The sequence below is a fragment of the Orcinus orca genome, chromosome 5 (genome assembly GCF_937001465.1).
Source record: "Orcinus orca chromosome 5, mOrcOrc1.1, whole genome shotgun sequence".
NCBI lineage: Eukaryota > Metazoa > Chordata > Mammalia > Artiodactyla > Delphinidae > Orcinus > Orcinus orca.
The window spans coordinates 4,891,932-4,909,939 of NC_064563.1; the positions used below are offsets into that span (position 1 = coordinate 4,891,932).

At 43.6% G+C, this 18,008-nt stretch overlaps 1 protein-coding gene across 1 annotated transcript; it reads left to right on the forward strand.

Annotated features, from left to right (window-relative positions):
- Positions 1-14,423: 14,423 nt before the first annotated feature.
- Positions 14,424-15,662, forward strand: LOC125964468 (histone H2B-like). The gene is given in 2 exon segments (XM_049710144.1): positions 14,424-15,328; positions 15,330-15,662. Coding segments are annotated over 2 exon segments (510 nt in total). The 5' UTR covers positions 14,424-15,112; the 3' UTR covers positions 15,624-15,662.
- The last annotated feature ends 2,346 nt before the right edge of the window (positions 15,663-18,008 follow it).

The window sequence follows — 18,008 nt, forward strand, 5'->3', positions numbered from 1 at the left end:
AGCAAACGTCTTAAACCAAATATTAGCAACCTAACCCAGATATGTTAGGGAGAAAATTTTTACAATACTGGTAACATCTGGGTCTTCCCTGGTGGTGCAGTGGTTAAGAATCTGCCTGCCAATGCAGGGGACACGGGTTCGAGCCCTGGTCTAGGAAGATCCCACATGCTGCGGAGCAACTAAGCCCGTGCGCCACAACTACTGAGCCTGCGCGCCTAGAGCCGGTGTTCCGCAACAAAGACGAGCCACCACAATGAGAAGCCTGCACACTGCAATGAAGAGTAGACCCCGCTCGCAACTTGAGAAAACCCGCGTGCAGCAACAAAGACCATGCAGCCAAAAATTAATTAATTAATTTAACAAAAATATATATTGGCAACGTCTGAAATGTCATGGGATTAGTATCAGGAATATACAGGTAGGTTTTCCAAATCAATAAGAGAAAGACATGAAACGCAATGGAAAAATAGAATAGTCACAGAAGGAGAAGCCCAACTGGCTAACAAGTATACAAAGAGATCCCCTACCTCACTAGTAATTGGAAATAGGAGAATCAACACCACTTTACCCACAGAAAATACCAAGTGTTAATAAGAATATGAGGAGATGAGGACCTCATCTCCTGCTGAAAGTGTCCATTTTTCCTGCGGCCAGTGACGCTACACATAATTCCACTCCTGGCAACACACCCCAGACTCTCGCACGGATCTACAGGCATTGTCATCCGAGCATCCCAGACTTTGCAGTACCAGGGAGTTCAGGCTAGGGAAGCGGAGAAGAATACTGGGTGGAGACCTTCCTATCATGGAAATCACCACAGCATCAGCAGCATTGAGCCAGACCTGCATACAGAAACCCGTATGAAACGAGACAGCACCATACCACTGATGTAAACTACAAACACATGCAAAGGAACTCCATATTTTTACGGGGAATCACATGTAACCAAGGACATATATCAAGCACATTAGACTGGGTGCCTACGTGGGAGACATGAGGAGAGAAAAAGAAAGCAAGCAGGAGTAGGGTCGCAACAGGCTGGTATCTAAGCATCATGAAGTGAGAAGGCTGCTAATCTCAAGTCCTGCACCTGAGGTCCCGCTCCCTGAAACTGCCAGGCTTTACTCATCTCTTCCCTATCTGTTCCATGAGTCACCCCTCTTACAGTATTTCCTAGGTGCTGATGGGCACTAAATGATGAATCCTGGTGAGGCACACACCCACGGCTTCAGAATGCAGGAGATGAAAGCAGAGCTAGCCTGGAGATGATTAGGGGAAGAAAAGAGAGAAAGGGGTAAAGGTCCTGCTTAATAAATGGTCTTCCAGCTGCCAAGCCTATGTTCCAGCGAGCTCTCATGTGAAACTCCAAAACGTGAGAAAAGAGACAAGGCTCTGGTTAAACAGCTCTGTCCGTTCAGCCATCCCAAATCCCCAAAGCAAATCTGTCTCTAAGGATTCCCTAAATCTGCATCAAATTTCCGGAAACCTCTGATCTAGAAACCCTTGCATTATAAGCCAAGTCTGGAGGGATGCAGGGCAGGGTCAACTCTATTTAAAGGGCCAGCGTAGAGCCACTAATTCTCCTTAACATGAAGCAACAGTCTGCAGAGAGACAGGCCTCCGGGGACAGGAATGGGAAACCTGAGAGATGGTCTCTTGCGGCCACTGCTTCTGCTCTATCTTTTTAAACCAAAATTAACACACCTCTTTCATTTTTATGAGTCTGGAACTGATATATTTGTTTGTGCCACGTAAGCAGGTTAAGCAAATTTAAACTAAAATATTTGTTTCTCTTTTTTTTTTTTTTTTTTTTTTGCTCTTCTGTTTTTTTTTTTTTTAAACATCTTTATTGGAGTATAGTTGCTTTACAATGGTATGTTAGTTTCAGCTTCACATCAAAATGAATCATTTATATATATACATATGTTCCCATATCTCTTCCCGCTTGCGTCTCCCTCCCTCCCACCCTCCCTATCCCACCCCTCCAGGCAGTCACAAAGCACCGAGCTGATCTCCCTGTGCTATGCAGCTGCTTCCCACTAGCTATCTACCTTACGTTTGGTAGTGTATATATGTCCATGCCTCTTTATCGCTTTGTCACCGTTTACCCTTCCCCCTCCCCATAGCCTCAAGTCCATTCTCTAGTAGGTCTGTGTCTTTATTCCTGTTTCACCCCTAGGTTTTTCATGACATTTTTTTTTTCTTAGATTCCATATATATTAGCATACAGTATTTGTCTCTCTCTTTCTGACTTACTTCACTCTGTATGACAGACTCTAGGTCTATCCACCTCATTACAAATAGCTCAATTTCGTCTCTTTTTATGGCTGAGTAATATTCCATTGTATATATGTGCCACATCTTCTTTATCCATTCATCCGATGATGGACACTTAGGTTGTTTCCATCTCTGGGCTATTGTAAATAGAGCTGCAATGAACATTTTGGTACATGTCTCTTTTTGAATTATGGTTTTCTCAGGGTATATGCCCAGTAGTGGGATTGCTGGGTCATATGGTAGTTCTATTTGTAGCTTTTTAAGGAACCTCCATACTGTTCTCCATAGTGGCTGTACCAATCACATTCCCACCAGCAGTGCAAGAGTGTTCCATTTTCTCCACACCCTCTCCAGCATTTATTGTTTCTAGATTTTTTGATGATGGCCATTCTGACTGGTGTGAGATGATATCTCATTGTAGTTTTGATTTGCATTTCTCTAATGATTAGTGATGTTGAGCATTCTTTCATGTGTTTGTTGGCACTCTGTATATCTTCTTTGGAGAAATGTCTATTTAGGTCTTCTGCCCATTTTTGGATTGGGTTGTTTGTTTTTTTGTTATTAAGCTGCATGAGCTGCTTATAAATTTTGGAGATTAATCCTTTGTCAGTTGCGTCATTTGCAAATATTTTCTCCCATTCTGAGGGATGTCTTTTGGTCTTCTTTATGGTTTCCTTTGCTGCGCAAAAGCTTTTAAGTTTCATTAGGTCCCATTTGTTTACTTTTGTTTTTATTTCCATTTCTCTAGGAGGTGGGTCAAAAAGGACCTTGCTGTGATTTATGTCATAGAGTGTTCTGCCTATGTTTTCCTCTAAGAGTTTGATAGTTTCTGGCCTTACATTTAGGTCTTTAATCCATTTTGAGCTTATTTTTGTGTATGGTGTTAGGGAGTGATCTAATCTCATACTTTTACATGTAGCTGTCCAGTTTTCCCAGCACCACTTATTGAATAGGCTGTCCTTTCTCCACTGTACATTTCTGCCTCCTTTGTCAAAGATAAGGTGACCATATGTGCGTGGGTTTATCTCTGGGCTTTCTATCCTGTTCCATTGATCTTATTTCTGTTTCTTTTGAGTGCCTCTAATTCGGAGGGCTTATGAACCGGGAACCAAACCATTTCGAACGGGGACATGATCCAAACAGAGAACAGTTAGCCTGCAGAAGACGTGAGACAGCATTCTAGCTCGCATGCAAGACACCTACCAGGTGGAACAGGAAGTCAACTTGTTCCGCGTTGCTTCCAAAGAGTGCAGCCAGAACGAATGAATGGAAATTACTCAGAAGTTAACGTTGGCCCGGAAGAAGAAAGAATGATGTCACAGTTGAACTGTCTAAAGTAGACATGGAGAGGACCCCACCACTCAAGGGGCTCAAGCCAAAACTACACTCTCATCTGACGATGAGGCAGCACGAAGACTAGAAGGGTCAAAGCCAGTGACCTCTCAGACCTCTGCTCCACCCCGGGCCACATCATGACCGCGTCCTAGAGGGCCTGCTCTTCACACCTGCTCGGTTTCTAAGCTGTCCTTAAAACTATATTTTAGGTTCTCCGCAAGGAAACACGTGGGATGAACCTCAGTTAGACATGACTTCTGGTGCCACTTACTCTGAATGTATAATCATCCCCTGCAGAAGCAGATGAGCCAGTAAAATAAAGTCTACCATCTGTCTCCCCATGTTTTTTCCAACAATCATCCTACTAGCTCTGGAGAAAACCTTCTCTGTGCAGCCACGAATCAGTCAGGCTGATTGGAAACGATCACCAGAGAGAATAACGTGCCAGAATCAAAGAGCAAGTCTAAAGTGAGAAAAAACACAGCAAATAAACTCTAGGGTCGCCTGACACACTGGGAACATTATGTTGCCAGGGGTTCATCATCATTATGTTGACTACAACAGTCATTATTAAGCATCTCCATCAAAACATTAATCTTGATTTAACTGAATCTGGTTGAGACTCTGCACGTTGGTTGTTTGCCCAGGCAAGAATTTATCTTGACCAAAATTAGTCTTAATCAGCTTGGCTTGAATAATAATGTGGTCAAAAACCATAGCCAGTAGACAGCTTGAGAGGCTTCTCCAGCAATTCATAGATTAGAGAAGAGCAGAACTTTGAAAAATTACTTTGCAAGGAGTTGACACCTCTCCTGCATCTCAGAACACCATGACTCCGTCCAAGCAGTGTGAGCAAAAGCCATGGTTGCCCGCTGCGGAAAGGTTTCCGGGGAGAGAAGAGTGCACGACAGACAGTCAGGGCAGGAGGTCTGGACTACGTTGAAGGTCTGCTGTTGGCACTGTTTCTTCTGCGTGCTGCCTTGTGAGATTCAGAGCTAAGAAGATGGCTTATTTTGAACGTCTGTCAAAAGCGGTCATGATTAGATTCTGACCACTCCAAATCACGGTGGATTACAAGCAAGACTAAAAATGTGCTGGTGCAACTTTTTCCTTCAAAAAAGCAATTACAAGTCGCATGTTTACAAGGATGGGTGACATCTAGTTTGTCACAAAAACATTTCAATTGCAATCAGATCCATCTTTCCCAGGAATCCCTTCATTTCACATCCAAGGGCTGGCTTCTTTGGCTCCAGAAATGAGACCACACTCTCCCTGAAAACATGCACAGATATATCTCACACAGACGGGGAAACTGGGGCGGGAGGAGCGAACAAGCAGCACCACAATTCCAAACGTATGGTGTCTGTGGCATATAAATATAAAACTGCTGACCCCAGACATTCAAAGAATGTCTATTCCGGACTTCCCTGGCGGTCCAGCGGTCAAGACTCCGCGCTTCCACTGCAGGGGCACGGTTCGATCCCTGGTCGGGGAAGCTCCCGCATGCCGCAGGGTGCAGCCAAAAAAAAAAAAAAAGGAGAAAAGAAAGTCTATTCTTAACTTGAACCCAAGTATCCCTGGGGTTGCTGAGGACATAGTTTCAGAAGTAAACAAATTTTTATTTTAAAAAGTTTTCATTTCTGGTTTCATTCCAAAAGTAATTTTTAAACTTCTCATAGGGGCTTCCCTGGTGGCGCAGTGGTTAAGAACCCGCCTGCCAATGCAGGGGACACGGGTTCAAGCCCTGGTCCAGGAAGATCCCACATGCCGCGGAGCAACTAAGCCCGTGCGCCACAACTACTGAGCCTGCGCCCTAGAGCCCACGAGCCACAACTACTGGCCTGCACTCTAGAGCCCATGGGCCACAACTACCGAGCCCAGGAGGCACAACTACTGAGCCTGCGCTCTAGAGCCCACGAGCCACAACTACTGAGCCCGTGCACCACAACTACTGAGCCCACGTGCCTAGAGCCCGTGCTCCACAACAAGAGAAGCCACCACAATGAAAAGCCCACGCACTGCAACGAAGAGTAGGCCCCGTGCGCCGCAACTAGAGAAAGCCTGCGCAAAGCAACGAAGACCCAATGCAGCCAAAAATAAATAAATAAATAAATTTAAAAAAAGAAAACTTCTCATAAAGCATAGTTTTGATCATCCAGATCAGCTCAAAACCAAATAAGAAGTTTCAATTATTCATTTGCATTCATGTTTATAATACCTTTGCTGTCAGATGATAATACTTTAATTGTTGCAAGATAATTAGGACCAAAAAAAAGCAGACTTAGTACGTAAATGATGCAGTCACAACAAAACCCATAGTGTCATGGCTTACTGGCCCATGAAGGGTTTGGCAGTGGTCAAGGAAAAAAAAGTAGTGGGCAATGTCAGTTACTGCGATTGAGGATAGAGTCCAGGCTTCCCAGATCTGGGGCAGGTGAGAAGGATCAGAGAGGTATTTGGCTCATATACAGGTAAATTTCTTAAAAGAAAATGCATCGCAGTCTTAATTGTATTTTTCCATTAATTATTAAAAGCAAAGCAGTTGCTTTGTCAGTGAAGGGAGTGAAGATATTTGCAATCATTTCCCCGAGGTGTCTTTATTCCACCTTGTGCCATAGGTGAGGTAATCTAAAACAAGGCAGATTTTCTTGCCTGAGGCTAAAAAACATTTCCTTGATTGTTGAAGGGAGACCAGAAATGAAATGCGTTCAGACTCTGATGGATCCTGAGAAGAAATCCTGCACCTGTCCCATCTAGGAGCCCAAAGTAGGAACAGAAACTGCAGTTAAGTTTGGGGCAACCAGAGCAGAGAGGACTTGGCCTCCCATTCTTGAACAAAGGTGATAAAGTCAGCAAGACCCCACGGGAGAAATGGTTGTGTGTGGACGAGATCCCCAAGCCTAAAAGTAACAAAGAAGTGGCTGGACAATTTTGTAAGGTTGAGAGAGGCCCCAAAGCAGCCTGAGTTTAAATAATGCCGCCACAACATTTCCCGTAGCCCGATGTGAAATAGGAGCAGTAGAATCATCGCTGACACAGTGTACCTAAGAATGGCACAGAAACCAGCTGAGAGTGAGAGAGAGAGATTGACTGGAAACAGCTTGGAGTGAGGGCCCCTGCCGGGCCTGCATGGACCAGCAATGGAGCACTGGAGGCCTCAGCTGACTGTGGACTGAGGGCAACACAGACCAGCTGCCCCACCCAGGACTTGACACCATAATGGAGTCATTCTCCAGCGTTATCGGGTGTCAGGATTACCCAGAGAGCTTGCTAATGCACACAGTTAGGGGCCCCGCCCCCAGAGTTCCTGATTCAGCAGGTCTAGGATGGGGACTGAGAATCTGCATTTCTAACACATTCTCAGGTCACGCTGATGTGGCCTCGGGACCACACTTGGAAAATCACTGCTAGGATGCACCTGAACCCCCTAACTTAGTGAAACCCAGATATAAGTGGGAAATCCCAGAGCTCATACAAATGTGTATACGTATGGGAAGATACTGACATTTCTCATACACCTGCACATGGGAACTAAGATTTGTATCCATCACAGAGATACGGGCAAATAGTTTCCTAAATCTCTACTTGGTTATTTTCTCCTCTGGAAAGTATCACTTCCTATTCTATTGCAGCACTGAATAGAATTCTTAAATATACCCAGTAATATGTTAGTGATTTATTTCTTCAACACTTAATGAAATCAAGGTCATTGGTGTTGGAACCCACTGTCTAAAGTATTCTAAATAAATTATAGACAGGATAGCAATGATTACTTTTTTAATAGATCTTTATTGGAGTATAATTTCTTCACAATACTGTGTTAGTTTCTGTTGTACAACAAAGTGAATCAGCCATATGCATACATATATCCCCATATCTCCTCCCTCTTGAGCCTCTTCCCACCCTCCCTATCCTACCCCTCTAGGTCATCGTAAAACATCAAGCTGATCTCCCTGTGCTATGCTGCTGCTTCCCACTAGCTAACTATTTTACATTTGGTAGTGTATATATGTCGATGCTACTCTCACTTCACCCCAGCTTCCCCCTCCACCCCCCGGGGTCCTCAAGTCCATTCTCTGTGTCTATGTCTTTATTCCTGCCTGCCACTAGGTTCATCAGTACCTTTTTTTTTTTTTTAGGATTCCATATATATGTGTTAGCATACAGTATTTGTTTTTCTCTTTCTGACTTACTTCACTCTGTGTGACAGACTCTAGGTCCATCCACCTCACTACCAATATATATATACAAATATATAAAAAACTCAATTTCATTCCTTTTTATGGCTGAGTAATATTCTATTGTATGTATGTGATATGTGCCACATCTTCTTTATCCATTCATCTGTCAGTGGACATTTAGGTTGCTTCCATGTCCTGGCTATTGTAAATAGTGTTGCAGTGAACATTGTGGTACATGTCTCTTTTTGAATTACGGTTTTCTGAGGGGATATGCCCAGTAGTGGGATTGCTGGGTCATATGGTAGTTCTATTTTTAGTTTTATAAGGAACCTCCATACTGCTCTCTATAGCGGTTGTATCAGTTTACATTCCCCCAACAGTGCAGGAGGGTTCCCTTTTCACCACACCCTTTCCAGCATTTATTGGTTCTAGATTTTTGATGATGGTCATTCTGACCGGTGTGAGGTGATAGCTCATTGTAGTTTTGATTTGCATTCTCTAATAATTAGTGATGTTGAGAGTCTTTTCATGTACCTCTTGGCCAATCTATATGTCTTCTTTGGTGAACTGTCTATTTAGGTCTTCCACCCATTTTTTAACTGGATTGTTTGGTTTTTTTGATATTGAGTTCCATGAGCTGTTTGTATATTTTGGAGATTAATCCTTTGTCCGTTGTTTTCTTTGCAAATATTTTCTCCCATTCGGAAGGTTGTCTTTTTGTCTTGTTTATGGTTTCCTTTGCTGTGCAAAAGCTTTTAAGTTTCATTAGGTCTGGTTTGTTTATTTTCGGTTTTATTTCCATTACTCTAGGAATCAAAAAAGACTTGCTGTGGTTTATGTCAAAGAGTGTTTTTCCTATGTTTTCCTCTAAGAGTTTTATAGTGTCTCATCTTACATTTAGGTCTTTAATCCATTTGGAGTTTATTTTTGTGTATGGTGTTAGGGAGTGTTCTAATTTCATTCTTCTACAGGTAGCTGTCTAGTTTTCCCAGCACCACTTATTGAAGAGGCTGTCTTTTCTCCATTGTATCTTCTAGCCTCCTTTGTTGTAAATTAGGTGGCCATATGTGGGTGGATTTATCTCTGGGCTTTCTATCCTGTACCATTGATCTATATTTCTGTTTTTTGTGGCAGTACCATACTGTCTTGATTACTGTAGCTCTGTAGTATAGTCTGAAGTCCAGGAGCCTGATTCCTCCAGCTCCATTTTTCTTTCTCAAGATTGCTTTGGCTATTCAGGGTCTTTTGTGTTTCCATACGAATTGTAAAATTTTTTTGTTCTAATTCTGTGAAGAATGCCATTGGTAGTTTGATAGGGATTGCACTGAATCTGTAGATTACTTTGGGTAGTATAGTCGTTTTCACAATATTGATTCTTCCAATCCAAGAACATGGTATATTTCTCCATCTGTTTATGTCATCTTTGATTTCTTTCATTAGTGTTTTATAGTTTTCTGAGTACAACTCTTTCGCCTCTTTAGGTAGGTTTATTCCTAGGTATTTTATTCTTTCTGTTGCGATGGTAAATGGGATTGTTTCCTTAATTACTCTTTCTGATTTTTCATTGTTAGTGTATAGGAATGCCAGAGATTTCTGTGCATTAATTTTGTATGCTGCAACCTTACCAAATTCATTGATTAGTTCTAATAGTTTTTTGGTGGCATCTTTAGCATTTTCTATGTATAGTATCAGGTCATCTGCAAACAGTGACAGTTTTACTTCTTCTTTTCAAATTTGTATTCCTTTTATTTCTTTTTCTTCTCTGATTGCCGTGGCTAGGACTTCCAAAACTATGTTGAATAAGAGTGGTGAGAGTAGACATCCTTGTCTTGTTCCTGATCTTAGTGGAAATGCTTTCAGTTTTTCACCAATGAGTATGATGTTTGCTGTGGGTCTGTCATATATGGCCTTTTTTATATTGAGGTAGGCTCCCTCTATGCCCATTTTCTGGAGAGTTTTTATCAGAAATGGGTGTTGAATTTTGTCAAAAGCTTTTTCTGCATCTATTCAGATGATCACATGGTTTTTATTCCTTAATTTGTTAATATGGTGTATCACATTGATTGATTTATGTATACTGAAGAATCCTTGCATCCCTGGGATAAATCCCACTTGATCATGGTGTATGATCCTTTCAATACGTTGTTGGATTCTGTTTGCCAGTATTTTGTTCAGGATTTTTGCATCTATGTTCATCAGTGATATTGGTCTATAATTTTCTTTTTTGTGGTATCTTTTTCTGGTTTTGGTATCAGGGTGGTGGTGGCTTTGTAGAATGAATTTGAGAGTGTTCCTACCTCTGCAATTTTTTGGAAGAGTTTGAGAAGGATCGGTGTTAGCTCTTCTCTAAACATTTGATAGAATTCACCTGTGAAGCCATCTGGTCCTGGACTTTTGTTTGTTGGAAGATTTTTAATTACAGTTTCAATTTCATTACTTGTGATAGGTCTGTTTATATTTTCTAATTCTTCCTGGTTCAGTCTTGGAAAATTGGATGTTTCCAAGACTTTGTCCATTTCTTCATGGTTGTCCATTTTACTCGCATATGGTTGTTTGTAGTAGTCTCTTATAATCCTTTGTATTTCTGCAGTGTCAGTTGTGATTTCTCCTTTTTCATTTCTAATTTTATTGATTTCTGTCCTCTGCCTTTTTTTCTTGATGAGTCTGGCTAAGGGTTTATCAGTATTTTTTTATCTTCTCAAAGAACCAACTTATAGTTTTCCTGATCTTTGCTATTGTTTTGTTTCTATCTCATTTATTTCTGCTCTGATCTTTATGATTTCTTTCCTTCTACTGACTTTGGGTTTTCTCTGTTCGTCTTTCTATAGTTGCTTTAGATGTAGGGTTAGATTGTTTATTGGAGGTTTTTCTTGTTTCTTGAGGTGAGATTGAATTGCTATAAATTTCCCTCTTAGAACTGATTTTGCTGCATCCTATAGGTTTTGGGTCATTGTGTTTTCATTGTCATTTGTTTCTACGTATTTTTTTAATTTCTTTTTTGATTTCTTCAGTGATCTCTTGGTTATTTAGTAGTACACTGTTTAGCCTCCGTGTATTTGTGGTTTTTACAGTTTTTTTCCTGTACCTGATTTCCAATCTCATAGCGTTGTGGTCAGAAAAGATGCTTGATACAATTTCAATTTTCTTAAACTTTCCAAGGCTTGATTTGTGACCCAAGATATGATCTATCCTGGAGAATGTTCTGTATGCACTTGAGAAGAAAGTGTATTCTGCCACTTTTGGGTGGAATGTTCTATACATATCAGTTAAATCTATCGGTTCTAACAATGTTCATTGCAGCACTATTTACAATAGCCAGGACATGGAAGCAAGGTTAAGTGTCCATCGACAGATGAATGGATAAAGAAGATGTGACACATATATACAATGGAATATTACTCAGCCATAAAAAGAAATGAAATTAAGTTATTTGCAGTGAGGTGGATGGACCTAGAGACTCTCCTACAGAGTGAAGTCAGAAAGAGAAAAACAAATACCGTATGCTAACACATATATATGGAATCTAAAAAAAAAAAAAAAAAAAAAAAGGTTCTTCAGAACCTAGCAGCAGGACAGGAATAAAGACGCAGATGTAGAGAATGAACTTGAGGACACAGGGAGGGGGACGGGTAAGCTGGGACAAAGTGAGAGAGTGGCATGGACATATATACACTACCAAATGTAAAATAGATACCTAGTGGGAAGCAGCCGCATGGCACAGGGAGATCAGCTCTGTGCTTTGTGTCCACCTAGAGGGATGGGATATGGAGGGTGGGGGGGGAGACGCAAGAAGGAGGAGAGATGGGAATCTATGTATATGTATAGCTGATTCACTTTGTTATACAGCAGAAACTAACACACCATTGTAAAGCAGTTATACTCCAATAAAGTTGTTAAAAAAAAATCTATCTGGTCTATTGTGTCATTTAAAGCTTGTGTTTCCTTATCTATTTTCTGTCTGGATGATCTGTCCATTGGTGTAAGTAGGGTGTTAAAGTCCCCTACTGTTATTGTGTTACTGTTGATTTCCCCTCCCATGGTTGTTAGCACTTGCCTTATGTATTGAGGTGCTCCTACGTTAGGTGCATAAACATTTATAATTGTTGTATCTTCTTCTTGGATTGATCCCTTGACCATTATGTAGTGTCCTTCCTTATCTCTTGTAACAGTCTTTATTTTAAAGTCTATTTTACCTGATACGAGTATTGCTACTCCAGCTGTCTTTTGATTTCCATTTGCATGGAGTATCTTTTTCCATCTCCTCACTTTCAGTCTGTATGTGTCCCTAGGTCTGAAGTGGATCTCTTGTAGACAGCATATGGGTCTTGTTTTTGTATCCATTCAGCCAGTCTGTGTCTTTTGGTTGGGGCATTTAGTCCATTTACATTCAAGGTTATTATCAATATGTATGTTCCTATTACCATTTTCTTAATTGTTTTGGATTTGTTTTTGTGGGTCTTTTTCTTCTCTTGTGTTTCCCGCCTAGAGAAGTTTCTTTAGTATTTGTTGTAAAGCTGGTTTGGTGGTGCTGAATTCTGTTAGCTTTTGCTTGTCTGAAAAGCTTTTGCTTTCTCTGTCAAATCTGCATGAGATCCTTGCTGGGTAGAGTAATCTTGGTTGTAGGTTTTTCTCTTTCATCACTTTAAGTATATCCTGCCACTCCCTTCTGGCCTACAGAGTTTCCACTGAAAAATCAGCTGATAACTTTATGGGATTCCTTTGTATGTTATTATTTGTTTTTCCCTTGCTGCATTTAATATTTTTTCTTTGAATTTAATTTTTGTTAGTTTGATTAATATGTGTCTTGGTGTGTTTCTCCTAGGGTTTATCCTGTATGGGACTCTCTGTGCTTCCTGGACTTGGGTGACTATTTCCTTTCCCATGTTAGGGAAGTTTTCCACTATAATCTCTTCAAATATTTTCTCAGTCCCTTTCTTTTTCTCTTCTTCTTCTGGGACCCCTATAATTCGAATGTTGGTGCATTTAGTGTTGTCCTAGAGGTCTCTGAGATTGTCTTCAATTCTTTTCATTCTTTTTTCTTTATTCTGTTCCTCAGCAGTTATTTCTACCATTTTGTCTTCCAGCTCACTTATTTGTTCTTCTGCCTGTTATTTCTGATTCCTTCTAGTGTATTTTTAATTTGTTATTGTGTTGTTCAACTCTGTTTGTTTGTTCTTTAGTTCTTCTAGATCTTTGTTAAACATTTCTTGTATTTTCTCCATCTGTGCCTCCATTCTATTTCCGAGATTCTGGATCATCTTTATTATCATTACTCTGAATTCTTTTTCAGGTAGATTACTTATTTCCTCTTCATTTACTTGGTCTTGTAGGTTTTTACCTTGCTCCTTCAACTGTGACATGTTTTATTGCTGTCTCATTTTTTTTTCCTTTTTTTTATGAGTGGGATTGTGTTCTTGTCTTACTGGTTGTTTGGCCTGAGGCTTCTGACACTGGAGTTTGTAGGCCTCTGAGGGTGTAGGACCCGGCATCAAAGCCAGGCAGACTTCCCCAGACAATTGGGCAGGGGAAATGCTGGGCACGCTCCCCCCTGATACAAGCCCCCCGGGTCCTTCCAGGCGTGGGAACCCCTTCCCCCTCTCAGCCACCCCCTCAGGGGCGCCAGTCCTGTCCGGCCTCCATTTCTGCTTCCCCCTCAGTCCCCCCACATCCTACCAGTTCGCTCAGGGGTTCTTCCCATCTCCTTGGGCGCTAGGGTCCCCCACCACCGTCCAGCAGGCGCCCTAGGTGTGGAGTTCCCGTCTCCCCACTCAGCAATGATTCTTTTAAAATACATTGGTTCAAGTCACCTCCCTGGTCAAAATTCCCCAGTGGCCCCCATGTCACTCAAGTTCAGGCCACCCCATGGAGGCCTGCAAGGCTCTCCGTGGCTCAGGGTCCCCCCACCCCCCCATCCTCTCTGCACCCCAGCTCACTCGCGCTGCCCAGATACACTGACCCATCTCCTGTTCCTGGCAAAGCTGGAGGCCGTCCACACCTCAGGACCTACGTGCAAGTCCCTCTGCCCCGCCCACTCCTCCTCCAGGTCTCTACTCAAATATTATCACCTTCTCAGGGACACCTTCTTCTTAACTGATAAAAAGGAGCTCCTTTCCCCTTCATTTCCCTTCACTCTCTTTCTACTTTAGTCCTTTTTTTTTTTTTTTTTTGGCTGCACTGTGTGCAGCACGTGGCATCTCAGCTCCCTGACAAGGGATTGGAGCACACCCCCCTGCAACAGAAGCAGAAAGTCTTAACCACTGGACCTCCAGGAAAGTCCCTATTCACTTATCATGACCCGACATATATATTTTAGTTCTTTTTTTTCTTCTTCTTTGAATTGTCTACTAGAATGTAAACACCACGAAAGAAGGAAATCTGCTTTGTTGACTGCTAGATCCCCGGGGCCTAGGAAGCGCCTGGCAAGTAACATCACTCAGTCAATGACTGTCGAATGAATGAACAGAAAGGCCCAGCAGACCAACAGGACCAAGAACCCTTCTGCCACAAGTGCCCAAAGAGGCAGGAGGGAAATTGTCCACCCCAGGATACCCCCCGCACCAGTTCCCTCTGCACGTCCGACTTCCCCTCTTCTCACCCCCACGCCCTACCCACCAGCACTAAGAAGAGGTACATAGTTGCTATTGGCAGGAGCAAAGGAGGCAACAAGGCAAGGGCGAGGCACAGGGAAAGCCAGGGGCAAGGAGAGAAGCCCTCCTTCTCCATGCCAGGTAACCCCCTCGGGTGAAGATACAAGAATGGCCCGTGATCCTGTGGCCCAGGGACAAGCACGGTCCACATCTGGTGCATAAACGTCCTTCCAAACGTTCACATGTGCAGAGATACACAAGCATATTAATCACTTTTCAACTTTCACGGTAGACTTGACTCCAGACAGAGATCTCTAGGGGTTAATCCCAAAGGACTGTAAAATCCAAAGATCAGCTCAACAGAAGAGACGGGCAGAGGGCAGGTGGACAGGCTCACACTTGAACAATAGTCTCCCTGAGCTTTCCGGACGCTGAGAGTTTCTCTGCTCCAAGGTCAACAGACATAATTGTTTTGGTTAAGTGTTGTGTTTAGGTAAGTGATGTCAAAAGGGTCAAACATGTTTTCATTCTCAAGGTTTATCAGAAACACTAAGTGCCACAATGGAGCACTCAATTGTCACCGTCTTCCTGGAGACCTTTGAGAACTTAATGAGTTCGTCCTTTTACACTAGGAGAGAGTTCAAACTGAAAGAATCTTTCCGACGAATCACATTAAAATTTACTCCAGACGGCCAGTGCTCTGAGCTAGAAGAGTAAAGACAAGTCTGCCACATGCACTTCATTTGCTTACATGGCCTACGATTCCCTAAGAAGAAGCCCACAATTTATACCCCAGCCAAAGAGAAGGATAAGCGGGCCAGCTCTGCCTCTGGGAAGAAGAAGAGGAAGAAGAAGGAGGCATATTTTAGTTGCACGGGGAAAATCCTAAAGCGAACCCACCCGGACTTCAGTGGGTGCTTCTGGATCTTGGATGCACGGGGAGCTCTGGAGGACTTGGTGGCTGGAACGGGTTAGCCTAGAGGCGGTTAGACTGTCCCTCTACATCCACAGAAGAGCCGTCACCAGCAGAGAGATCCTTGAGGCAGTCAAGCAGAGATGCTCCCTGAAGAGCTTGGGAATAAATGAAGTGAACCTGAATGGCCCTGTTGTTGAAAAGATTACACTTGTCAAACAAAATTGGATCCGCTGGAGGACTGAGCTGGAAGATGAAGTACCTGACAAGTACCCGCTGCAATGGTGGTCTTGGTGTAACACACCTGGTCTCTGGGTCTTGCATTTTTAGTCTCGGACTTAATTTGTGAAAAAAATAAAAATAAAGGAAAGACACTTTCAAGAAAGAAGAAAATTTACTCCAAATGTCTTTTAACTTTTGGACTTTAAATAAGAGATGAAGGTTTTCCCTGAATCAAAATGTATCTTCTTGCTTAATGCGATGATAAATTTCCACAGAAGCTGCCCAGATTATACTTCAATGAAACCAAAGATGCAGAGAGGTCACAAGGAAGAGACTGAAGTGACTTTCAATATAAAGCGATTAGAGGTTCAGGAAAAGCAACCCTTCTGGATGTCAAAGTTGTCCAGACTCTCAAATCTTGACTTTGTTGATTTAGAACACCATGGTGCTAAGTGGCATGGAGGCATCCCCGTACCAGCATGTTCCTTTCTAAACTTTTTCTCCCCCTTTCTCTTCATGCTCTGCACCTATGCCTACCACAGAGTAGATACAGAGAAGGTTTGTACTAAAAGTTATAAATGAACGGATGAATAAATATCTCTACATGTCCATCAGAAATTCCACTACCTCCTGGTAAATTTTTTAATATCAAGTTTGCATTTGTTATCTTACTGATTCATAGTAAAAACCAATGTGTGTAATTATTTTGCCAACAGCCTTCCCAGTAGACAGCAGCATGTGGTGGGAAGATCATGGGTTTCTGAATATATATATAAATTTGAGGCTTTACTACCTCTTGTGCCCTTGGACAAGTTGTCTGACTTTCTTTTGCCCCAAATGTCTTGTTTGTGAGATGGGAATACTAGCATGTATTTTGTGTTGGGAGAGACAATTCTCCACAACCAAAGAAGAAACAATTCTTCCCCATTCTTGGCAGGTCAAGTTCTCACACTGCCATCACTCTGGTTCTCTGCAGCCAGAAATGTTCTCTGCTTTTAAGGACTCGTGTGATCCCCTTGGCTCCACTGGGATAACCCAGGGCCATCTCCCCACCTCAAGGTCCTCAATCACATCTGCCACATAAAGGAAGGTACTCACGTGTCTGGGCAGTGGGGATTTAGGATTTAGATTAATTAAGACTTCGGGGAAGGACATTATTCTTCTGACCACACTCTACTTCTAGAAGTCCCAAGATTTGCTAATTCTCAAAATTGTTCAACTTGGAAAACTAGGGAAGATGGCGGAAGAGTAAGACGCGGAGATCACCTTCCTCCCCACAGATACACCAGAAATACATCTACACGTGGAACAACTCCTACAGAACACCTACTGAAGGCTGGCAGAAGACCTCAGACCTCCCAAAAGGCAAGAAACTCCCCACGTACCTGGGTAGGGCAAAAGAAAAAACAGAGACAAAAGAATAGGGACGGCACCTGCACCAGTGGGAGGGAGCTGTGAAGGAGGAAAAGTTTCCACACTCTAGGAAGCCTCTTCGCGGGCGGAGACTGCGGGAGGCGGAGGGGGGAGCTTCGAAGCTGCGGAGGAGAGCACAGCAACGGGTGCGGAGGGCAAAGCGGGGAGATTCCCGCACAGAGGATCGGTGCCGACCGGCACTCACCAGCCCGAGAGGCTTGTCTGCTCACCCGCCGGGGCGGGCGGGGCTGCGAGCTGAGGCCGGAGCGCAGGGAGGACTGGGGTTGGCGGCTTGAACATAGCCTGAAGGGGTTAGTGCACCACAGCTAGCCGGGAGGGAGTCCGGGGAAAAGCCTGCACCTGCAGAAGAGGCAGGAGACTTTTCCTTCCCTCTTTGTTTCCTGGGGCGTGAGGAGAGGGGTTTAAGAACGCTGCTTAAAGGAACTCCAGAGACGGGCGCGAGCCGCGGCTAAAAGCGCGAACCCCAGAGACGGGCGCGAGCCGCGGCTGAAAGCGCGGAATCCAGAGACGGGCGCGAGCCGCGGCTGAAAGCGCGGAAGCCAGAGACGGGCGCAAGCCGCGGCTAAAAGCGCGGACCCCAGAGGCGGGCGGGAGACGTTAAGGCTGCTGCTGCCGCCACCTAGGGGCCCGTGTGCGAGCACAGGTCACTCTCCACACCCCTCTTCCGCGGAGCCTGTGCAGCCCGCCACTGCCGGGTTCCCGGGATCCAGGGACAACTTCCCCGGGAGAGCGCACAGCGCGCCTCAGGCTGGTGCAAAGTCACGCCGGCCTTTGCCACCGCAGGCCCGCCCCGCACTCTGTGCCCCTCCGTCCTCGCCGGCCTGAGTGCGCCAGAGCCCCCAATCAGCGGCTCTTTTAACCCCATCCTGTCTGAGCAAAAAACAGACGCCCTCCAGCGATCTACACGCAGTGGCAGGGCCAAATCCAAAGCTTAGCCCTGGGAGCTGTGAGAACAAAGAAGAGAAAGGGAAATCTCTCCCAGCAGCCTCAGAAGCAGAGGATTAAAGCTCCACAATCAACTTGATGTACCCTGCATCTGTGGAATACCTGAATAGAAAA